At 48.4% G+C, this 23,055-nt stretch overlaps 1 protein-coding gene across 1 annotated transcript in view; it reads right to left on the bottom strand.

The window, feature by feature from the left end:
* The window catches only part of CLEC16A (C-type lectin domain containing 16A), a 278,156-nt gene that overhangs the window by 207,744 nt on the left and 47,357 nt on the right, over nt 1–23,055 (bottom strand). The window contains exon 11 of the mRNA XM_007939731.2: nt 158–389. Coding sequence (XP_007937922.1) covers nt 158–389 — 232 coding nt within the window. The remainder of the gene's footprint in view (nt 1–157; nt 390–23,055) is intronic.

Genomic DNA, 23,055 nt, shown 5'->3' with positions numbered 1-23,055 from the left:
GGGCAAGGACTTGTGTGTGTTCTGTGTTTGACACACAAGTCACACGGCCCCAAGGGACTGAGCACACAGGAGGGGACCAGAAGTCAGGGTGGAGGAGACAGAACAGCGGCCTGGCTCACCGCGGGGCAGCACAGGTGGTGCTCCCAGGTGCACTCACCTTCACTCTCCCCACTTGTCTTGATGCCTTTTGATGCCCCCTCTGTGCCATCAGCCTTCTCGGCGTCTTCTTGGGCATCCTCGGCAGGCCCCTTCTCCTCGTCCTCCTCCTCCCCAACGTTTTTATAGTTGGGTCTCTTTTGCACCCGCCTCTTGCCCTTGTGCTTATTCATCTCAAGGGACCGCTCCAGTGTCTCGGTGGGTTTTATGAAACACCGAATGCTGGGCTTGGCCTACAAAAGTCCAACAGAGACAAGAGACAGACGTGAATGCTGGAAACTTACCTGATGCTATCTGCTGCCTGACAGCTCCTGTCCCCAAGAAATTAATCTCCAAAACCACACATGCCACCTCCGAGTGTACTGGTACACTGTTGTTGTTGTTGTTGTGTGCCGTCGAGTCGGATCCGACTCATAGCGACCCCTCCTTGAGTTTCCGAGGCAGTATCACTACGGAAGTAGATTGCCACATCTTTCTTCCAAGGAGTGGCTGGTGGGTTTGAACTGCCAGCCTTCTGGTTAGCAGTCAAGTGCCTTAGCCACTATGCTACTGGTACACTAGCATCTCCTAATGGCATCGTTACTGAATAATAAAGCCAAAAGCACGCCCTGCAGCTCGATGCACTCCAATGTCAGTTATTCACTGAGAAAGATACTCCTGATTAGCATGCCTCTGGTCCTGTGTGTACGCACCAGATGCTGTTGTAAGGGACTTGGCTATAGTATCTCATTTATACTTGACAACAACCCCATATAGTGACAACCCCTTGTCACTATCCTCATTTCACAGATGAGGAAAACCGAGATTCAGGATTGTTAAATGACCTGCCCAAGGTCACACAGCAAGGGAGCAGCATACCTAGGATTCAAACACACGTATATAATCTGTGTCAGAGCTGCAGCACACCTAAGTCATTACCTTCTTAACTGAAATAGGTTTTTGTTTTTTTTTTAAGAAATTGTACATCACTACAAAAAATAAAATACTGGTGTATCAGCCATCACAAGAATAAAGAAAAGAAAAAGCGAGGTACGCTGGTGTTGTTAGGTGCTGTTGAGTCAATTCTGATTCACAGCGACCCCATGTACAACAGAAAGAAACAGGGCCCAGCCCCACACCATCCTCACAATTATTGCCATGTCTGAGCTCCTTCTTGCAGCCACTGGGTCAACCCCCGCATTGAGGGTCTTCTTCGTTTTCCACTGGCCCTCTGCTTTACCAAGCATGGTGTCCTACTCCAGGGCCCGGACCCTCCTGATAACACGTGCAAAGAAGGTGAGCCGAAGTCCCCCATCCCCGCTTCTAAGGAGCATTCCGCTGTACCTCACCCAAGACAGGTCAGACTCTGGCTCCCCACAACACAGGGGCCACGGGAACAGTGGCCCCTCAAAGAATGTCACCACTGTCACTGAGCTGCACATGCAAAGACCTGAACTCAACAACAACAATGAAATATTTTAAAAAGGAAAAGAAAAAGAAAGGGAGCCTAGCAAGTACCAAGACCAAACCAAACCCACTGCCACTGAGTGGATTCTCACGACACCCCAAGAGGACAGAGCAGAACTGCCTCACAGTGTTTCCAAGCTGTCGTCAATCTTTATGGAACCAGAGCCCAAATGAAACCCACTGCCATCAGATTAATTCTGACTCACAGCACCCCTAGAGGACAGAGCAGAACTGCCCCGTAGTGTTCCCAAGGCTGTCAATCTTTATGGACACAGACTGGTTCACCTTTTTCTGTGCAGCAGCTGGTGGATTCACACAGCCGATCTTGTGGTTAGCAGAAGAATGCTTTAACCACTGCGCCACCAGAAGGAAAAAAAAAAAAAGACAAAAAAAACTCATAGCCGTCGAGTCAGATCTGACTCATGGTGACCCCTCCTTGGGTTTCTGAGGCGGTATCTCTACAGAAGTAGATTGCCCAATGTTCCTTCTGAGGAGTGGCTGATTGGTTTGAACTTCCAGACTTCTGGTTAGCAGTCAAATGCCTTAGGCACTATGTTACCAGAGCTCCCATGAGCTTCAGCAAGGGGGGAATTAAATATCAATTTACTCCAAAGGAAGAAGTTTATCCCTGAGAAAGCCAGAAGGCTTGAAAATTTTAAAAGGCCCAAGCATCATCAGTGGTCTACATCCCACAGGGTGGGAAACATGGCTTGATTTCAGTGATTTTTTAATGATCATGATATATAGAGACCTTCAGTCTCATTTTAGAGATTGGAAAACAGAGGCTCAGAAGGGTTAAGTAACTTGCCCAGTGTCACACAGCTACTCAGCTGGAGAGTCAGAATTTGAATGTAAGTTTGACTCAAAAGCCTCAGTGTTTTACCAGGGGCTCCAACTTGCCTCCCAGGTTTAGTGATGTTTACAAAGTGTACATATGCAAATGATCGGGTCTAGAATGGAGCAAGGACAAAAGTTAACTATCTGGTTGTCTGGGGCCAGGTTTCTAATTGAAATGTCTTTTTCCAGTCTGGATGATGTTTGGCTATGATTTTGTCATTAAAAAACAAAGTAAACAGTTTTAAAGGCGCCTTCTCCATTACCTTGATGGGGACTACCCACCTATGAATTTATCCCCAACAGCCATTAATTTTATTCTGGGGCCCCAGACCTTGTCAATAAGTGGAATGAGCTCAGGAGCTCAGATTAATTTTAATAATGCTCAAAACAAAACCTAATTGAAAGCCAAATTAGCATCCAAACTCAAACATTCATTTTTATTTGCCCACTTTGGATTATTCATCCACAAAATGACAGACAAATTAAACAGGAATTATGGTCCAGGAACCCAGACAGCGTACCATAGATGCCAGCAACCCGAGCAGAGATGGCGTGTCCCCTGTGTGCATGCCTGACAGATGGCATCCATCAGAGCCCACTCAGGGCACAGTGTGATTGAATGCAGCCCTGGGCCCCCTCCCCTCCTAATGAAGGACTCAGACCCATGAAGTCAGGCCCCAGGATTAAGTGCCTGGCTTCCTCCGCTCACCGCCTCCTCCCAGTAAATTTTAGAGCATGTCACACAGCAGTCAAAATCTTTCTGAAATAGAAAGCTGAGACCAAACACAGATCAAAGCACTATCCAGCTGGAAGCTATGAAGCAGGAATTCGCTGCAACAGACAGATGCAGATGCTCCTCCCTAAGCTTTATATAGAGTCCCAGAGGGCGGGGGGTGCAAACACTAACACACTTGGCTGCTCACCAAAAGGTTGGAGGTTCAAGGCCACCCAGAGGTACCGCAGAAGAATGACCTGGTGATCTGCCTCCAAAAAATCACCCACTGAAAATCCTATGAAGCACAGTTGTACTCTGATACACGTAGGGTCACCATGAGTTGGAATTGACAGCAACTGGTTTTTTAAACTGCATGTGAACTCACAAAAACACTGTTCCACATCCTACTTTGGCGGGTAGTGACTGGGATCTTAAAAACTTGCAAGCAGCCATCAAGATGCCAACAATGGGTCTCTCCTCGTCCAGAGCAAAGAAGAATGAAGAAAACTAAAGACACATGGAAAAAATTAGTCCAAGGGACTGCTACACCATGCGATACTCAGCCTATATGACCATGAGACCAGAAGAACTAGATGGTGCCCAGCTACCACTGTCAACCACTCAGAGGGGGAGCTATGTAGGAGATTCTGAACAGAGTGGGAGAACAATGTGGAACAAAACTCAAGATCATAAAAAAAAAAAAAAAAAAGGACCAGGTTTGCTGGTCTGATAGAGCCTGATGGAACCCCTAAGATCATGGCCCCTAGCTGCCCTTCAAGTCTGGAATTGAACCCACTCCCGTGGATTCCAGCCAAACAAAGACAGGCATATGAGGTGAACATTTACATTAGGTAGATAATACACTCCTTGGAGAGATCAATCATGGGAGAATAGAAGAGCTGTATATACACAGGGAGACAGCTCGGGGGGCAGGAGTGCATGGAGGGAAGGACACAGGGAAGAGGTAACTATGGGGAGGAAGTGGGAGGGGAGCTGATGCATTGTGGGAAATTACAATCAATGTCATGAGACAAAGTATAGTGAACTGCTGTATGAAAAGTGAATTTTTTCTGTAAACTTTCACTCAAATCACAATAAAAATTAAAAAAAAAAAAAACCACCTGTATGTGAACTCAGATGGGCAGAGTAACGGGCAAAAGCAAGGGACTGTAAGAAGCTCATGGGGCCTGGAGCTGGCCTGGGCAGAGTGAGCCCCAGACAGAGCCCCAGGAGTTGTAGAGTCTCTCTGAACCTCAGGTCCCACATATAAAAATGGGACAAATAATTCTGGCCTCCTAATTCTGAACACAGTTGTGGACAGGAAGCTCTTTGGAGCTTGGCCACGCAGTAAGCAGCCAACAAACGCCAGCCGCCTCCCTTTCTGGGCCTGTATTGGAAAAAAAAAAAAAAAAAATTAACTGTGAAAATAAGAAAACCTTCAAAAGGGATCCGCTTCTCTTGAAGATCAGGTGTTTGGGGAAAACAAAAAGGCATGCTTACTGGGGAAATTTCAAACCTTTAAAATGCAACCATCCAGTAAACAGCTGGAAATAACCTAACTGTCCACCAGCAGGGGAGTGGTTAGGTCCTTCTGGCCTGTCCATCGAGTGGGGATCAAAGTATCTGGTCGGAGATGGAGGTATGCCTGCACGTACTGCTGTGGAAGCAGCTCCAGAGTGGAAGGGCAAGAGCAGTGAGCGGAGCCAGGTCCCCTCCAGGCAACACTGTTCAAGGCCACGTGTGATGGTGCAAGCCCAACTTCACCTGGAGAGATGCTTGAGGATGCACTAGTGTTTCATCTCTGGGCGAGAAGAGGGCAGGCGGCGCTGCGTGTGCACACCCACACACGCATGCTGCTACTTTTTCATTTTTAAACATTTCCATTTGATCTGAAATTTCTTCATGTAACTATTAACTTTTTAAAAATTTGATAAAGGTCCTTTGGACACTGGGATTATGGATTGCTTTTTTATTCTACTCAAAAGGAGCCCTGGAGGCTCAGGGGTTAAGCGCTCAGCTGCTAACTGAAAGTTTGGCAGTTTGAACTCACCAGATGCTCCCTGGGAGAAAGATGTGGCAGTCTGCTTCCATAAACATTAAGCCTTGGAAACACTATAGGGCAGTTCTACTCCGTCCTATGTGCTATGGGTTGGAATTCAACTCAACAGCAGTGGGTTCATTTTCTTGGGGGATATGTAAAAACCTGGGTGGGTCAGTTCATCGACTGCTTGCTTTTAGTACCAATGTCACAATACCACCATTACTGCAAAGAGGCTGAGAAGAACATGGCTGGGAAATGTGGGCTGAGATTCATGATCATTCTTGCAGCTTCCATCAGAATTCCTCCAGGAGTCTGCCACGTGATGTCGCAGACTGGCAGCCCACCAGGAGAAGGGTCCCCACTGTGCTTCTGACACTAGAGGATGGCCCAGTGGGCCCACACGTTGTGCTGAGTGGATTCATGGCTGCAGGAATGCAGGAAAGATGCCTGCTGAATACTGATCCCAGAGTAGAAGTGCCAGCAACAGAAAAGGAAGAAAATGGGAGGGAAGGTGAGGGGAAAGAAAAGAAAGAGGCAACAGCCTCAGGAGCCTAACTTAGTGTAACGAAAGAGTAAGCTCAATGAAACCAACCAAGAGAAGTGGGAAAAAAAACTCACTCGGGAGTCGAAATTCAGATGGTCCTTGGCTTTACAGTCTCATCACATACTACCCAGAGAAAAGGGTTCTGCAAACAAGGCCAACATTTCTAAATGCTGCACCTACTATCAGATGCAAGACTTGCCAGGGGCTCAGCTCCCAGTAACTGCAGCCTGAGCGTTATGAGGTGCGTGGAGGTGAGGGGCCTTCCTTGCTGGCTGCAGTATATCGACCAGGCCCCTACTTGGGGATGGCGGGTCAGAGCCTCAACTTCTGCGGCTGGACCCTCAGGCTGGCTCTAGGCTCAGGGCTAGCTGAAGGCCAGCAATGTGATTTCAGGACAGACCAAGGGCTTACCTGCTCCCCAAAGCCAAAGTGTCTGCTGGTTACCCCCACCTTCTACCAACTTTGTACCCTTCGAATCTACAGCTAGGTCCTTACTTAAAATTTTGCAGGGAAGGAATCCCCAGGGGTCAGTAATGACTAGGACATTGCAGTGAATGGGGATCTGAGAGCAAGGCGCAGGTGCACCAGCAAAGCAGCGAGACAGGCAGGGCCAACGGCACAGACACCACACAGAAATGACTTCCATGAAGTCTCAGATCTGAGACAAAGACTGTAAGTGACAAAGTAAGGTGCAAAAATGAATGAATGAATAAACAAACGAACTAATAATTACACTTATGGTTACAAAACAAAGCTAAAGATCCAAAAGAAGTACATATATGTGTATCATGTATTGCTGGGTGTGGTAGCTAAAGTTGTGTGTCAACCTGGCTGGGCCCTGATTTTAAACGACTTAGCGGCTGGATGTAGCTATTCCCCATGATGAGACTGGATGTGATATAATCACCTCCATGGTGGAATCTGCTGGGAGCAGTTAATCAACTGAAGGGGAGTTGCCTTTGGGGTGTGGCCTGCTTCCAGTATATATGGAAAGGGTGCTGCCTTCTTTGGCTTTTCACCATCTCCAGTTTCTGGACTTGAACCAGTGGCCTGACGTGTTGCCTGCCGATCTTGGATTATTGCCTACACAGCCTGTGAGCCAACAATCTTCCATTTTACCTGCTGATCTTGGATTCATGAGCCTCAGCAGCCAAGAGCCTGCTATATTGCCTGCCAATCTTAAGTTCAGGAGCTCTGGTAGCGTAGTACCTAAGGCACTTGACTGCTAACCAGAGGCTGGCAGTTCAAATACACCAGCCACTCCTCGGAAGGAAGATAGGGCAACCTACTTCCGTAGTGATAATGCCTCGGAAACCCAAGGAGGTCGCTATACTCGATGGCACATTAACAACAAGAACAATCTTGAGTTTACCAGCCCCTGTAGCTGCATGAGTCAGGAGATGCCTACAGCTTGCTCCAGTGGGCCTGAAAGGCCCAAGGCTGAGGGGCCTCCACCCAGAATCCAGAGAGAAACAAAGTCTTCCCTTAGAGCTGGCACCCCAAACTCAGACTTCTAGCCTAGTCTTCCCCCCACAGCCAACACTCTGAATTCAGACTTCTAGCCTCCTAAACTGTAAGCGAATAGTTTGTCTTTGTTGAAGCCATCCTCCTGATATTTCTGTTATAGCACCACTAGAGAACTAAGACACTGGGGGTGGAGAGTTGTTCTCAGTACATTGAGAAGGTCTGGAAAGGCACACAAACGGAAACAGTGATTCCCTCTGGGGAAGATCTCCCTGCTTCTCTATCAGCCAGTTGTACTACCCCAGAAAAGCTTTGCCAGCACCAGTCAAATGCAAAAAAATACATTTTAAAAAGGCACCTTCAGAAGTCAGAATGGAGATTACCCTGGGGGCGGGAAGCGTTGGTTACAGACTGAGGGAATCGTGTGGGATGCTGGAAACACTTTCTGTCTTGATCTGAATTACACACAGCGTCATCACATCACAGAATCATCCTGCCGCCTTTCTCTGCCCCCACTGCTCTTTGTGCACACCCTCTCCCCCAAGGCCACATCTCGGGTGTCTGCTGTCTCCAGGCTGGACGGCCCCTCTAACCCCACTGACCTACACCTTTCTGTTAATTCTCACTAACAACATGAAAAGGTTACTAGATGTTTTCCAATGCAGTCAGGTTGTCCTAAGGCCCTAAAGACAAGCTAGGAACAAATGAAACACATTGGGGAGCTGAATTCACTGGGGCCACTGGAGGCCCCAACTCCTCATTCCCTGAGCACAGACTGAGTGCCAAGTGCTGGGGTAAGAGGGGAAGTCCAGCCGGGAGACAGGAGGGCTTCACAGAGCAGGAAATGACTGGTGCAAGCCTTGACTGTTGACAGGAATTCACCAGAAACCTGGGGAAAATAGGAGAGTGGTGGGAAGGCCGGCTCAGAGTTACCAGCTGCCATGGAGTCATCTGTGACTCATGGCACCCCACGTGTGTCAGAGTATAAATACACTCCACTGGTTTGCAACGGCTGAGTTTTCAGAAGGAGATGGCCAGGCCCTCCTTCCAAACTGACTCTGGGTGGACTCAAACCTCCAGCCTTCTGGTTAGCAGCCAAGTGTTTAACCGTTTGCACCACCCAGAGATTCAATATGAGTTGTTGTTGGTAGGTGCCGTCGAGTTGGTTTCAACTCATCACCACCCTGTGTACAACAGAACGGAACACTGCTGGTCCTGCGCCACTCTCACAACCACTGCCGCAGAAGCCACTGTGTGAATCCATCTCGTTGAGGGTCTTCCTCTTCCTCGCTGAGCCTCTGCTTTTCCAAGCATGACGTCCTTCTCCAGGGAAGGGTGCCTCCTGATAACAGGTCCAAAGATGTGAGACCAAGTCTCTCCACCCTCACTTCTAAGGCACATTCTATATACTTCTTCTAAGACAGATCTGTTCGTTCTTCTGTCAGTCCATGATGCACTCAATATTCTTTGCCAATCCCATTCCTGAGAACTTAGTAGGTCCTCCTTATCTATGTTAAGGCCTAGGTGAGCAAGAGCTGGTGTGTACACGACGGCCTTTGTGCCCTAGGACACAGGGTGGTTGGCCAGCTCCAAGGGTAGCAGCAGACACACAGCTGTTGGGACTTCCTGAGAAGTGTGAAACTGGATGGGCCAGGCAGACTCTCCAATCAGTACTGAGACACATCATTCAGCCAGGAGGTCATGGTGCTCATGACCTTGGAAGAGATGCCCACATTGGACACGCCTGCTCTGGCACCCTGTAAAGAAAACACACTCACTGGGTTCTGTACCTCCCACTCATTGGTGCCACAGGGAAGGGAGAAAGCAGTGGCTAGGGAGTGACCAGGAGCAAGGACATGGGGGACACAAGGCGGGCCCTTCTATGAAGACTCTTGGTGGAGAAGGAAAGGAGACAGGCTGCAGGTTCTAGAGGCAGAAAGAGTAAGGACATGGTCTGGCACTCTGGCTGAAATCTGGAGGAGTTATCATAATGATCAGGCCAAGAAAGTGCAACAAGCCCTCTGGGGTCTCCCAGGTCTCACTCACTTATAGAGGAAGCAACTAGAAGACCTTTCTTTTGACATTTCTGCTAAAGGATTTGAGAACCAGGAGAAAGGTTTTTCCCTAAGAAAGGAGGCAAGCGACGGTGACTAAAAAAAAAAAAAAAAAATACACACATAACTTCCAGGCTGAACAGACGTGGACCCAGATCTCAGACCCATTTACTAGTGAAGTGAACCTGACTCTCTGAACCTCAGTTTCCATTTCTGTAAAATCCATCACAGATTGCCATGGGGTCAGAATGAGACCTGCATGCAAGAAGGCCGGCAGTAACGCCAGGCACAAGGGGTGCTTGCAAAATCTGTATTCACAGTGGCCCCCCGGCAAACAAAGCACTAGGGCAGAAGTGGGGGAAGGGCAAATTAAAAACATTTTTCAAAAAAAGAAGGTGGGGACCAGGTTTGCTGGTCCAATAGAGCCTGGTGTGTAACCACTGAGACTATGGCCCCTAGCTGCCCTTCAGGTCTGGAATTGAACCCACAACTGTGGTTTCCAGCCAAACAAAGTACAGGCATGTGAGTTAAACATTTACCTCAAGTAGACACACACCCTGGAGAGAACAATCATGGGAGAAGGCAGGGCTGCTTATGCACAGGGAGATAGCTCAGGGTGCAGAAGAATATGAAGGGATGGACACTGGGAGGAGGTAACTATGGGGAGGAAGTGGGAGGGGAGCTGCTGCATTGTAAATTTTGGTCAATGACATGAGACAAAGTATATGTGAACTGCTGTATGAAAAGTGAATTTACTCTGTAAATCTTCACCCAAATCCTAAAAAAAAAAAAAAAAAAAAAAATTTTCAGTCACATCCCTCATTTTAAACTTGACTCCCTAGTTCTCAGCCACTTCCTATTCCCTGGTGTTCTGGTTTGTTAGTAGGCTGGCCTCAACCTTCCAGAGACACTCCAGGACCCCTGGCTGGCTTCCCAATCTCCAGCCTTGGAGGCACAGACATGAAGTCAGAGCAGGATCCACGGGCTGAATGCTGGGACAGCCAGAGCTCAGGCTCAGTGTCCCACTCTCCTCGGTGTGAGTCCTGGCTCCGCTGCCTGTGTGACCCACCCAGTCCCTGCTCCTCTCTGGGCCTTGGGCTCCACATCCATCAAATGGGCATTATATCAGCCCCTCTCTCAGGGGGCTGCTGTGAAGCGTCAACAGGTGCCCACTTCCTCATAGAACCCAGGTTAAGAACCGCCGTCACGGGTACTCAGCAAGCACCTCATGTACCTTGACTCAGTTTATTCTCCCAGATACTAATGGGGAAAGGGAGCTATGAGGACAAGGGACCTGACCAGGCTGCCCACTGGTGAGAAGCAGCACCAGGACTTGAGCCGAGGGAGCCTAGCATCAGTGCCCACATGCCTAACCACTACACACACTGCCCAAACACTAATCCCCTTCAGTAAGCACTTGCTGAGCCTGCCAACGTTGGACCAAGGTCCCAAAGGACTAATGTAAAACCAAGCCATGCTCATGGCATGCCAACAGGACAAAAGCTCAGAGGCAGTTTGTTTGTCCCTCACGAGGTGGCCCTCTGAGCTGACCATCAGTATGGCTGTCCACATTGTGCGATCATTTTACATTTCTGTCTTCTATACACAGAGCACCATGTTATCCAAAAGGCATGAGACTCACAGTGGCCCGGGCTTGTACCAACATAACCAACGGCACCACAGCACAAGGCTCTGCAACTGGCTGCAAAGTGAAGCCGTGCTGATAATTGGTGTAGCATGAGCCTGTTCTCATTCCAGAATGAGGCCATCAGCAAAGAAATATCTGACGGAACAGACTCCGGAGTGATGTATGGGTAGGTGCTACTTGCCAAGCTGTGAGTAATTTGGAGCTGCTGAAGCCGAGCCCAAAACTGTATCCAAAATACACAATCACCACCACTTCAGCCAAGAGACTTGCCAATGCTGCCAGATTTCATGGGGAAGATAAAACCTGTCGAGTGGGGAAGCATGGAGAGGTAACAGGCCACGTCCATTGACAAGATCCACGGATAGGCTGATTATCAGAGAGTACAGGCAGCAGAGGCATCCACACCAAGGAGGTGCCCGTCACCTAGAGCCATAACAGACTCACGGCACCCGCACGTGGACATGCACTCAGCACTCCAGCTTGGTGACAACAGCAGGTGCCATCAAGATGTCACTGTGCTTAATTCTTACAAAGCCATCTCTGGGGTGTTGCTAGGTCTGTGGGAGACCAGCTGCAGCTCCCTCACCTTCTCCACCACAGACCACTTTCTCTGGGCCCCACGACACTCAGCACCAAACCTGGCACTTGATCAACAGCCAATGATAAATGATTACAGGATGAACTGATTGCATGAGGAACTGGTTGCATGTTATTCACGAGCATCTAAAATGCCTCTCAGTCCCTAAAATGTCAAAGAAAATATCTGCTCATGCCCTGGCCTGAGCACAGCTTGGTACTTCTTTATGAAGAGTACTTGACTAGGTTTTGTTCTCTTAAAAAAAAAAAAACCAGCTGTGAAATACTGGTGACTCTCAGTTGCCCGGAACCTTCAGTCCAGAACCCTCGACTCCACATCGCAAGCTTTGCTGAGACTGGCAGTCTTGCAGATGGTGACAAAGGGCATGGCACACAAACAGTGTGGGGTCTGGGGTTGGACACCTGCAACCCCCATAACTGAATAACGGCCACCACGTCACCCCTGGAGCCTCAGCTTCCTCAGGGCAGAACATGGATGGCAGCAGCACCTTGCCTTCTGGGTTACTAGGAGCATAGTGCCTAAGGCATTTGACTGCTAACCAGAAGGCTGGCAGTTCAAATCCACCAGCCACTCCTCGGAAGGAAGACTGGGCAATCTATTTCCATAGAGATAACGTCTTGGAAATCCAAGGAGAGGTTGCTATGAGTCAAAGCAACTTGACGGCAGTGAGTTTGGTTTTTTGGTTTTGGTAAAGGAGGCGCTGGCTGAAGCAGCATCCCCGCTGACCCACCGGCCTGGGGCTTCTCTGGCACCCTGGCGTCGTTTCCCGCCATGCCCAGCTCATTCTCACTGCAGGCCTCTCGCCTTGGCGTTTTCGATACCTTCACCACCTCAGCACCCACCTCTGCCCCACCCTCTTCTCTTAGCAGGGCTCACTCCTTATCCTTCGGTTCTCAAGCACAATGTCACTCCTCAGGGGGTCTTCCCTCACTGTCACCTCCCAGACTGCCTTGAGCTCCCTTCACAGAGCCACATCCACAACCTGGGACGCCCTGCTCACATGTTTGTGGTCTGCCGCTCCCCACTGCAGTGTCAGGACGGGGCCTTGGGTGTCTGATTCATCCTGTGTCCAGCACAGTGCCTGCCTGGAACATGTTGCATGTAGGTAGCCAATAAGCAGTGGTAGGACGGTGTAGGGAAGGGCGAGCTAGCCTGGCACAAAATGAGTGTGGTAGTTCAGTTTATGTGTCAGCTTGGCTGGGCCTGGTTGAGTGGCTGGGCAGTTGGATATAGTACTCCCCATGATGAGACTGGTAATCAACTCCATGGTGGAATCCACCACAAGGAGCTGAGAAGCTGCCTTAGGGAATGTGGGCTGCTTCCTGTATATAAGGAGAAGCCTTGGGGAATGGTTTCTAGCTTATGGCACACTTGGACCCTGCATGTAGCCGTGTTGTTGTTCAGCAGCCTGCCATGCTCTGCCAACCTGGGGACTTAACACTGGACTTGAATTAATGGCCTGCCATGTGATTTGGTAACATCAGGACTGTGCCTTTTTACTTGTCAACCTTGGGCTTCTCAGCCTCACCAGCCAACAGCTGTTTGAGTGAAGAAACGCCTCTAGCTCCAGTGGGCCAGGAGCAGGAGGCAGAGCTGAACCCCAAGGTTGAGGGGCTCTCACCCAGCCCCTAGAGACTGGCACTTTGAACTTGGATTTAAAGCCTCCAAACTATAAGATAATAAACTCCTGTTTGTTAAGGCCATCCCATTTGTGGTATATTCTTGTCAGAGCAGCACTAGGAAACCAGAACAGTGAGCGCTTGACAGACAACGCTACTTCGAACAAGGAGAGGCCCAGTCAACTATTAAAGAACCACCCAGACCAATGTGACGAGTAGAAATGCCCTTAAACATGATCTTGTGTTCTCTTTGCCCACAGAGCTTTAGTCTGAGGGCCAGGCTGGGGGCCACCACAAGGATCTCCTGGGGTGAGGTCATGAGCATTCCAGGAGGGGCCAGTGGGCAGTTCCACTCAGGCCAGCTTCCTCTAGGGGAGTCCGCAGATCATCACCTGGGACAAGAGTTACACGTCCACCATGTTGAATGGCCTCAGTCATGAAACAGGCGACCCTCTTCTCACCTACCCCTGCTGTCGTTTTCTCTGCTGGAGCACCCAGTGAGGCTGGGCATCACCCCATGTGCAGCCCCCCAGCTAGCAAGCAGAACCACTTCCTGCTTGAGGAGCAGCACTGACCCAGACTGGGGGTCCTTGTCCCCTTAGAGCTGACAGGGCGTGGTTCTCACTGAGGACATAAAGCTAGGAAATCTAGAGAGTCACTATTTCAAGACAAACAGTTCGCTGCACTCTCCACAGGGATCCATACTGGACGCTGGGGTGCACAGACGACAATGTGCCCGTCTCCCTCGGTGAAAACCCCTAGGGTTCTGGACTCCCTGGACTGCCCCCATCCCCCTCCAGCCAGGCTCCCTGTCCCTTCTCTGCCTCGCCTTCTCCACCAGGTGTACTCCTGCTTCGGGGCCCCAGCCCTGGCTGACCTGTCTGCCCCAGATTTTCCTCCCCCAATATGACATGCTTGCTGCCTCCTGCAAGTCTGCATGGACACGCTACCTTCCCAACGAGGCCTACCTACGCTTTTGTAAAAACTGTATTGTGATTTGGTGACATTTACAGAGCAACTTCATTTTCCACATAGCAGTTCACACACATTTTGTCTCATGACACTGAATGCCAATGTAATAGCAGCTCTCTTCCCACTTCCTCCCTGTAGTTACCTCTTCCCTGTGCCCTTCTTTCCTATGCATCCTGCCCCCTGAGCTGTCTCCCTGTGCAAACACTGCCCTTCTGTTCTCCCATGACTGATGTTCTAAAGAGTATATCTACCTGATGTAAATGCTCACCCCATATGCCCGTCTACTGTTTGGCTGGAAGCCATGGGAGCGAATTCAATTCCAGACCTGAAGGGTAATTAGGAGTTACACTCTCAGAGGTTTCACCAGACTCTTCTTGTTGTTGTTGTTGTTAAGTGCCGTCGAGTCGTTTCCGACTCATGGTGACCCCATGCACAGCAGAACGAAACACTGCCCGATCTCGCACCAGCCCCACAATCCCTGCTATACTTGAGCCCATCATTGCAGCCACCGTATCAATCCATCTCGTTGAAGGCCTCCCCCTCCTTCGTCGACCCTCCACCCTACCAAGCATGACATCCTTCTCTAGGGAATGGTCCCTTCTTACAACATGACCAAAATAGGTGAGACGAAGTCTGGCCATTCTTGCTTCCAAGGAGCATTCTGGCTGCACTTCCTCCAGGACAGATCTGTTAGTTCTTTTAGCAGTCCATGGTACTTTCAGCATTCTTCGCCAGCACCACAACTCAAAAGCATCAACTCTTCTTCGGTCTTCCTTATTCATTGTCCAGCTCTCACATGCATACGAGGCGACTGGAAATATCATGGCTTGTGTCAGGCGCACCTTAGTCCTCAAGGAGATATCCTTGCTTCTCAGCACTTGATAACAGTTCCTTCGCAGTTGACTTTCCCAATGCTACACGACGTCTAATGTCCTGACTGCTGCTTCCGTTGGCATCGATTATAGAATCAAACAACGTGAATTTCTTGACAACCTCAATCTTCTCTCCATTTATTGTGATGCTGCTCATTGGTCCAGTTGTGAGGATTTTTGTTTTCTTTATATTGAGACGTAATCCACACTGCAGACTGTATTCTTCAACCTTCATCAGTAGGTGCCTTAAGTCATCCTCACTTTCACAAGCAAAGTTGTATCGTCTGCCTATCTCAGGTTGTTAATGATTCTTCCTCCCACCTGACTCTATCAGACCAATAAACCTGATCTTTTTTATGATTTTGAGTTTTGTTCCACATTGTTCTCCCACTCTATCCAAGATCTCCTGCACTGATCCCTTTCTGAGTGGTTGACAATGGCTGCCAGGCACCATCTAGTTCTGGTCTCATGGTTATAGAGGCTGAGGTTCATATGGTCCACTACGCCCTTGAACCAATTTGTTCCAGGAATCTTTGGTTTTCTTCATTCTTGTTTGCTCTGGACAAGGAGAGAACCACTGTTGCATCTAGATGGCCACTTATAAGCTTTTAAGATCCCAGTCACTACTCACCAAAGAAAGATGTAGAACAATGTTTTTATGTAACACATTGTGTCAATTGAGCTTGATGTCCCCCATGACCAGGGTCCCGAGCCCACAGGTCCAACAACTCACTCCATTAGGGCACTTGATTGTGCCTCAGAAGTTACCATAACTTTGCTCCCTTTTAGTTCTAGTTATATGGACGTTCTTAGAGCAGATACAAATATGTATGTAAAGATAACATCTGCCAACATTATATACGATCATGGGTATATTCTCTTTAGCCTGGACATACCTGATCATTCACCTGTCTACAATCTACCTACCCACAGATTACCGTCTGTTATCACCGATAACAGTATTGTATGTACAAAGGGTTTCTTTGTTGTCCATACCTCTTGTGCCATCTCTCTGTCTCTTCCTGTTCCTTAGCATTATTTTGCTGGTCATTTGCTTTTGGTACATTGCCTTTCTTTTCACCTAAATCAGTATCTGTCTCTACTGATCTAGCAGTTCCCTTCCCTCCCCTCGATACCTGGTAACCAACAAAGAAAGTTTCCTTCATATATAAACCTTTCCTTGGCTTTTTACAATAGTGAACTAATACCACATTTGTCCTTCTGTGATTGACTTATTTCACTCAGCATAACATCCTCCAGATTCAGCCACGTTTTGTGATGTGTCGCAGGTTCTACGTTATTCCTCAGTGTTGTGCAGTATTCTATTATGTATATGTACCACAGTTTGGTTATTCATTCTTCTGCTGATGGGCACTTAGGCTGTTTCCATCTCTTTGCTATTGTGAATAGTGCTGCCATGAACATAGGTAATACATATATCTGTTCTTGTCCTGGCTTTCACTTCTTTAGGATATATACCTAGTAATAAGATTGCTGGATCAAATGATATTTCTATTTCCAACTTTTTAAGGAATTGCCATACTGATTTCCACAGTGGCTGTATCATCTTACAGTCCTACTAGCAGTGGATGAGAGTCCCAATCTCTCCACATCCTCACCAGCGTTTGTTATTTTCTGTGTTGCTGAACTTTGCCACTAGTACTGGGGTGAGATGGTATCTCATGGTTGTTTTGATTTGCATCTCTCTAATGGCTAGTGATCATGAAAATTTCTTTATTTGTTTCTTGGCTGCCTGAATATCTTCTTTGGTCAAGTGTCTATTCATGTCTTCTGCCCATTTTTTAATTGGACTGCTTGTCTTTCTGATGTTGAGATGTTGGAGTTTTCTATGAATTTTAGAGATAAGTCCCTTGTCAGATATGTTGTTCCAGAATATTCTTTTCCCAATCTGTAGGTTTTCTTTTTACTCTTTTGGAGAAGTCTTTGGAAGCACATAAAAATTTAATTTTTAGAAGGTCCCATTCTTCTAGTTTATTATCTTTTGCTGTTTGCGTTTTGGGTTATGCTTGATAGTCTATTTATGCTGTAAATCAGGGCCCCTAAGTTGGCCCATATTTTTTCCATGATGAACTTTATAGTTTTAGGTTTCACATTTAAGTCTTTGATCCATCTGGAGTTAGTTTTTGTGTATGGTGTGAGATATGGATCTTATTTCATATTCTGCAAATAGATATCCAGTTTTGCCAGCACCATTTGTGAAAGAAACTATCTCTTCCCCATTGAATGGATTTCAGCCCTTTGTCAAAGATCAGCTGACTACAGGTCAATGGATCTATTTCTGGATTCTCAAATCTGTTCCATTGGTGTATGTGTCTGTTGTTGTACCAGTACTGGGCTGTTTTGACTACTGTGGTTGTATAGTAGGTTTTGAGATCCAGGAGTGTGTGAGACCCCATGACACTCACATCAGTTTATATCACACATCAATGGGGTCTCATCTACCATACCTTCCACACGTCCAGAACATGTCTGCTCTCTGAGTTTTCTGAGTCTGTCAACTCCTCCTACCCACGAATGAGAGTTGCCTCGCTCACCTCTAGAGGCAATCATGGTGCCCTGGAGCTTGCATGCCATGGAGGGAATACAGGATAGACCACAGAGCCACACACAGAGAGGAAATATGCATGGAGTGCTATTTTCGGGGGGAATGTTGGCTACCACACCAATTAACGGCTTTGTCTATATTGCCCTTCTGTGTTCACAACCCACTCTCCCCCAGAAGCCTACTCCTGCTTTTAGGAAGAACAAGGGGTATGCCTGAGAATCAGCATTGATTAACTGAGTGTTCATTCATCAGTGAGGTCAGGGTCACTGAAAGACACAGAGAACTCTAATCCCAGCTACAAGGGGGACTGTTCTGCCTGACACACTCAGGGTGTGGAAGGGATGCTTGGCTCATGTCTGGATGAAGCCTGGGTTGGAAAGACAACTTTGTAGCAGCAAGGGGGGGACCTAAGTGAGCACTGAATGCTCTGCGTCTGCAAACACAGAAGCTCTGAGAAGCACGGCTCCTACTTCCGAGCATCCGGCTCCACATGCCGCAGCCTAGTGCTCTGCAGAGGGCTGGCTATCTGGAATGACAGGTGGTATGCAGAGAAGGGGTGGCTGGCATCCTGGGGCTGTCCTCACTCTTTTAGATCTCCAGAGAATCACCTGGAGACCATCCCAACTAGCTACACTAGACTCTGGAGCCCACCGAGAACAGGCCAATGTCCTCATTTTGAGACAAGCAGGCCTATCCTGCCCCAGAAATCTCAGACTCCATTCTCAGTTCACAGCTTCTCAACCATTAGCTGGTTAAGTATGTGCACTTGCCGAGATAAGAGCTGGGGCCCGCTGAGCCTGAGGACATACAACACAGTCAGAGGCCAATAACTGGCCAAGTTTCCTACCACAGCTGCCACTGTTGCTATACTCAGCCTCTCTATGCCTTCTGGAGCCCCGGGTGGCATAAGCAGTTAAGCACTCGGCTACTATCTGAAAGGCTGGCAGTTTGAATCCACCCAGAGGCTCTTCAGAAGAAAGACCTAGAAATCCACTCCTGAAAGATCATAGCCACTGAGAACCTGAGCAGTGCACTTGGGTCACCAGGACCCAGAATGACTCGATGGCAGCTGGAGGCAGCAGCTGTACCTTCTGGACCTGTCATCAAGCCCCTCCCGAGGGGAGCTCTGTGTGCTTCTGTGGAAGTCAGCTCTCGACTGGCTCGCCAGCCCCCGAAGGCAGGTCCCGAGTAGGGGGGCTATGATTGTTCTGCAGCATCGGAAACTGGGATGCTTATATCCTTGGCATCTAACGCTCAGGCCCCGGATGTGTGCTGGGCTCGGGCGTAAGCACTGTGCACTGCATTTAATCCTCATCACAAACTCACGAGGAAGCTGCTATCAGTCTCGTCAAGGTGGAATAACACGTCCTAGTCCCACATCTAGGAAGATCAGGAGGCAGGATTTGCATCCCCGTGGTCTGGCTCCAGAGCTCACACTCATAACCACGCCCCAAGCCTGCGTCACAGGCAGGATGTGAAACAGAGCCAAGAGTCTCCCATTCAGCGCTCCTTCCCCTGACCCTGCTCTGAGCACCAAAGAAGGTGGCACATGAGGGACACGCTCAGAAGCTCTTTCTGTTCTGAGGACCATCAAAAACGTCACAAGAGACCTTGTGACCCTGCTACACGCTCATCCCTGAGTCGTTCATTCCCACGGTGAACTCTCCTCTGCATCTAATCTAATCTGTGGCCAGCTCCGCAACAGCTCTGGTGTGTAGAGATCTCCAAGACACGAGGAGCCCAGGAAGGCAGGGACGGTGTTCTTGTTACGCACGGTGACAAGGCCTAGCCTCCCAGCACAGGTACAACCAGACATCTGCTGAAGGACGAGTGGAAGCTCACCAGCGAAGGAGGCTACTTAAACACACCCAGGATGAAAAAAATCCCTTAAAACAAAATCCCTACAGGTAATGATGCAGATCCCACAGTCTGATCTCTATGAACATTCTGCAAAAACAATGAGATGTTAGAAGTTTCAGAATTTGTCTTCATGTTCTCCTTTTCCCCAGACAAGAAACACTGTCTGCTTTGCATTCAAACTACAGCAGAAACCATTCCTTAGCAGGAACTGTGTGATTTTAATGCACGGGCGAATTTCAATTAGACATTCATCTGCCAATGCTGATGTGCTTTAAAGTTAACCCTAAATTACAGTCCTTTCAAACAACTGTGCTCTCCCCTCGGCTTCTCCCTCTTCAATTTTGGTCTGGTTTTGTGAAAGGGCTGCTGGTAAAAATGAGGCAATACCAGTAACTTATCTACAAATTACGGGAAGGAGAAAGTAGGTTAAAAAAGACCAAGAAACTTCAAACAAGTCTGATCAAACCACATCCTAGTCAGACAGGAAACAATAGGAGACTGTTCTCACTCACAGGGAAGGAAGACAGGTCTGACTGTGACTACTGTCCAACAAGTCACATCCAAGAGTCACCTTGCACTCTTCCTGAATTTCAGCTGTGGTTGCCAGACTATAATAAGCTCCTGTTTCGCACATGGGAACAGCAGTAACCGGAAGTTGGAAGCTGGCATTTCATCTGGCTGGCCGCTCTTGCCCTCATCACATTTTCCACTCATGCAGCTACCACAACGAGTGGCTGTGTCCCACAGGCAGTCTGTGTGTCTACTATGATGGCGATGGGACCTGCACACCCGAGCTGGCTCTCTGGAGCCAGAGCAGACCTCCTCCTCACTCCCTCTGCTCAGAGGACTCAGTGAGAGTGCACGTCCTAAGTTAAGAGGCCATGCTGTGTTGTTGTTGGGTGCCAGCGGGTCGATTCCATCTCCGCGACCCCATGGGACAGAGCAGAACTGCCCCATTGCGTTTTCTAGACTGTCATCTTGACAGGAGCAGGTCACCAGGTCTTTCTCCCATGGAGCTGCTGGGTAGGTTTTTTTTTGTTTTTTTTTTTTTAATTAAGATTTGGGTGAAGATTTACAGAGTAAATTCACTTTTCATACAGCAGTTCACATATACTTTGTCTCATGTCATTGACCAAAATTTACAATGCAGCAGCTCCCCTCCCACTTCCTCCCCATAGTTACCTCCTCCCAGTGTCCGTCCCTTCATACTCTTCTGCACCCTGAGCTATCTCCCTGTGCATAAGCAGCCCTTCCTTCTCCCATGATTGTTCTCTTCCAGGGCGTGTGTCTACTTGAGGTAAATGTTTAACTCACATGCCTGTACTTTGTTTGGCTGGAAACCACAGGTGCGGGTTCAATTCCAGACCTGAAGGGCAGCTAGGGGCCATAGTCTCAGGGTTACACCAGGCTCTATTGGACCAGCAAACCTGGTCGCTGGGTAGGTTTGAACTACCAACCTTTTGGTTAGCAGTTGAGCATGTAATTGTTGTACCATCAGAGGCCAATGTAACTTTCTGCAACTTGCTTTTACCACAACAGTGAAGCCCATGTATCAATGTCCATGTCTTGACGTGATACTGTCCTGCAGCTTTGCAAGAAGTTGCCACCAAGAGAAATGGGCACAGGGCACATGGGACCTCTGCACTGTTCTAACCATGGCACACACATCTACAATCATCTCAGTAATAAAATCTCAATTAAAAAAATTGGAAACCCCAGAGCCCTAAGGGTATCTGGGTTTACTTCTGGGACACCAAGACTAACTTCAGTGCTAGAGTGAGTGTCCTATGGGAACACATTCCTCAACATCCTTAGAAGCTATCTTGGGTTCTTGAGAAATCATGCCACAAAAGTCCAAAGGGACCCAAGACATCACAGGTTGTTGTTGTTATAAACATAGTATAAAGACCCTGGTGGTGCGATGGTTAAGCACTTGGCTGCTATGTGAAAGGTCGGTGGTTCAAATCCATTCAAGGCTTTGTGCAGAAAGATCTAGCGATCTGCTCCTGTGACAGTTGCAGAACCCGATGGGGCAGTTCTGCCCTCACTCCAGGGCTCGATGAGTCAAAAACTGCCTTGACAATGGTGCCACCAACTGCAGCAAAAGTCAGCAGCAGCTGGGGAGGGTGGGGTTAATTTAACAGCGAGCAAAGGCCTTGGCTGAAGAGGACTCCTCTGTGAAGCTACCTGCAGAATCCTGTGCGCCGCGGGTGCCAGAACTGCCACCCGTGCAAGAGAGCTTGCAAAGTGGGACTTTCATGTCAAACTTCCTAAACTTTCAATGTTGACAACTCACATAATTTACTCTTATGAACTGTACAGAAAACCCAAGAGAGCCAGACTGCAACTTGCCAAGCCCTTTAACCCTTTCATGACAGAATTATTTTCTGCTTTAAATTTTTGTTGATACCATGTGTTTTCAGTAATGGGGGGCAGGGGGGACCCATTGCCATCGAGTTGCTTCTCACTCATAGCAACCCCCCCATAGGGTTTCCAAGGCTACAAATCTTTATGAAAACAGACTGCCTCACCTTTCTCCTGCAAAGCAACTGGTGGGTTAGAACCACAGATCTTTTGGTTAGCAGCCAAATGTCTTAACCACTACACCACTAGAGCTCCTTATTTGATACTGTTAGTGGGATATATATGTCCCAAGTGGACTCCGGTGGTAGGACTGGTGTGATGAGACCTGTTTCTTCAAATTCATGCCCGCTAGGACTACGACCAGGATAGCAGGTTCCCAAGAAACCCGACAGGCTGGAAATGTGGGTGACACACGTTGCATGGGTCATGAAAAAGTTGAATACATTTTCTTCCCATCTTCACCCATAAGGTACCCATGGTCACCCAGCAGGAGGGGAGCTCTGTGGCTGAGACTGGGAGGTCTTGATGATTCTGTTGAGTCATCTTTCCCTCCTCGCATTCATTCAGAACAAGCTAGTCCACAGCATTGCAGGGAAGTATATCCAGCTCCATAAACACTGACTCAACTACATGTTTCCCATCATAAGGGGAGGTCTTTCCTGGTCAACACGTGCCACCACCCATGGTCAGCCCCAGGTGAAATCCACATACCAGCCATGGCTCCTTCCCTTCATTTGTGTGTCTGATCAGTGTCTAGCTCTCTTACTACACTAGAATGCTCCAGTGCAACAAACACTTTATATTTTTGTAGATCCCCAGAACCTGCACCATGCCTGGCCCAGAGAAAGGGCTTCAGAAACACCTGCTGAATGAAATCAGTAAAGGGATAGGCCAGACAGGACCATGAAAGGGCCCCATTCAATTCAGCTGAACCAATGCCACAACCACCAAAGCCAGAAAGTTCCTGGGAACCTTTTCAGGGATGCTAATGCTCCCCTGAATGAGAAAACGGGCCAGCCAAACCATTATACACTGAAAATCCAGAAGGGCAGGAGCCTCCGTAATTGTACTCCACAGTCGTGGCCTCTCAGGCAAGAGGATCACGTTCCATCGGCTTCTTCCGATCTGGTAACAGAGCCAACTGCCCCGGGCAAGCCAGCGGTTTCACCTATGTGGGTCTGCCAGGGAACCTGGCTGCAAAGTTAGAACACTCATGAAACAGCCTTCGTGTAAGCATGCTACACTGCTCTCAAACATGCAAGTCAAGTCCGTGCTGTGGCAAATAGAATGACAGACAAG

The sequence above is a fragment of the Orycteropus afer genome, unplaced genomic scaffold (genome assembly GCF_000298275.1).
Source record: "Orycteropus afer afer isolate SDZICR_OR568_19922 unplaced genomic scaffold, OryAfe1.0 scaffold00061, whole genome shotgun sequence".
Lineage (NCBI taxonomy): Eukaryota > Metazoa > Chordata > Mammalia > Tubulidentata > Orycteropodidae > Orycteropus > Orycteropus afer.
Note: the sequence above shows the minus strand (reverse complement) of the source record. Positions and strands in the feature narration are given on the sequence as shown.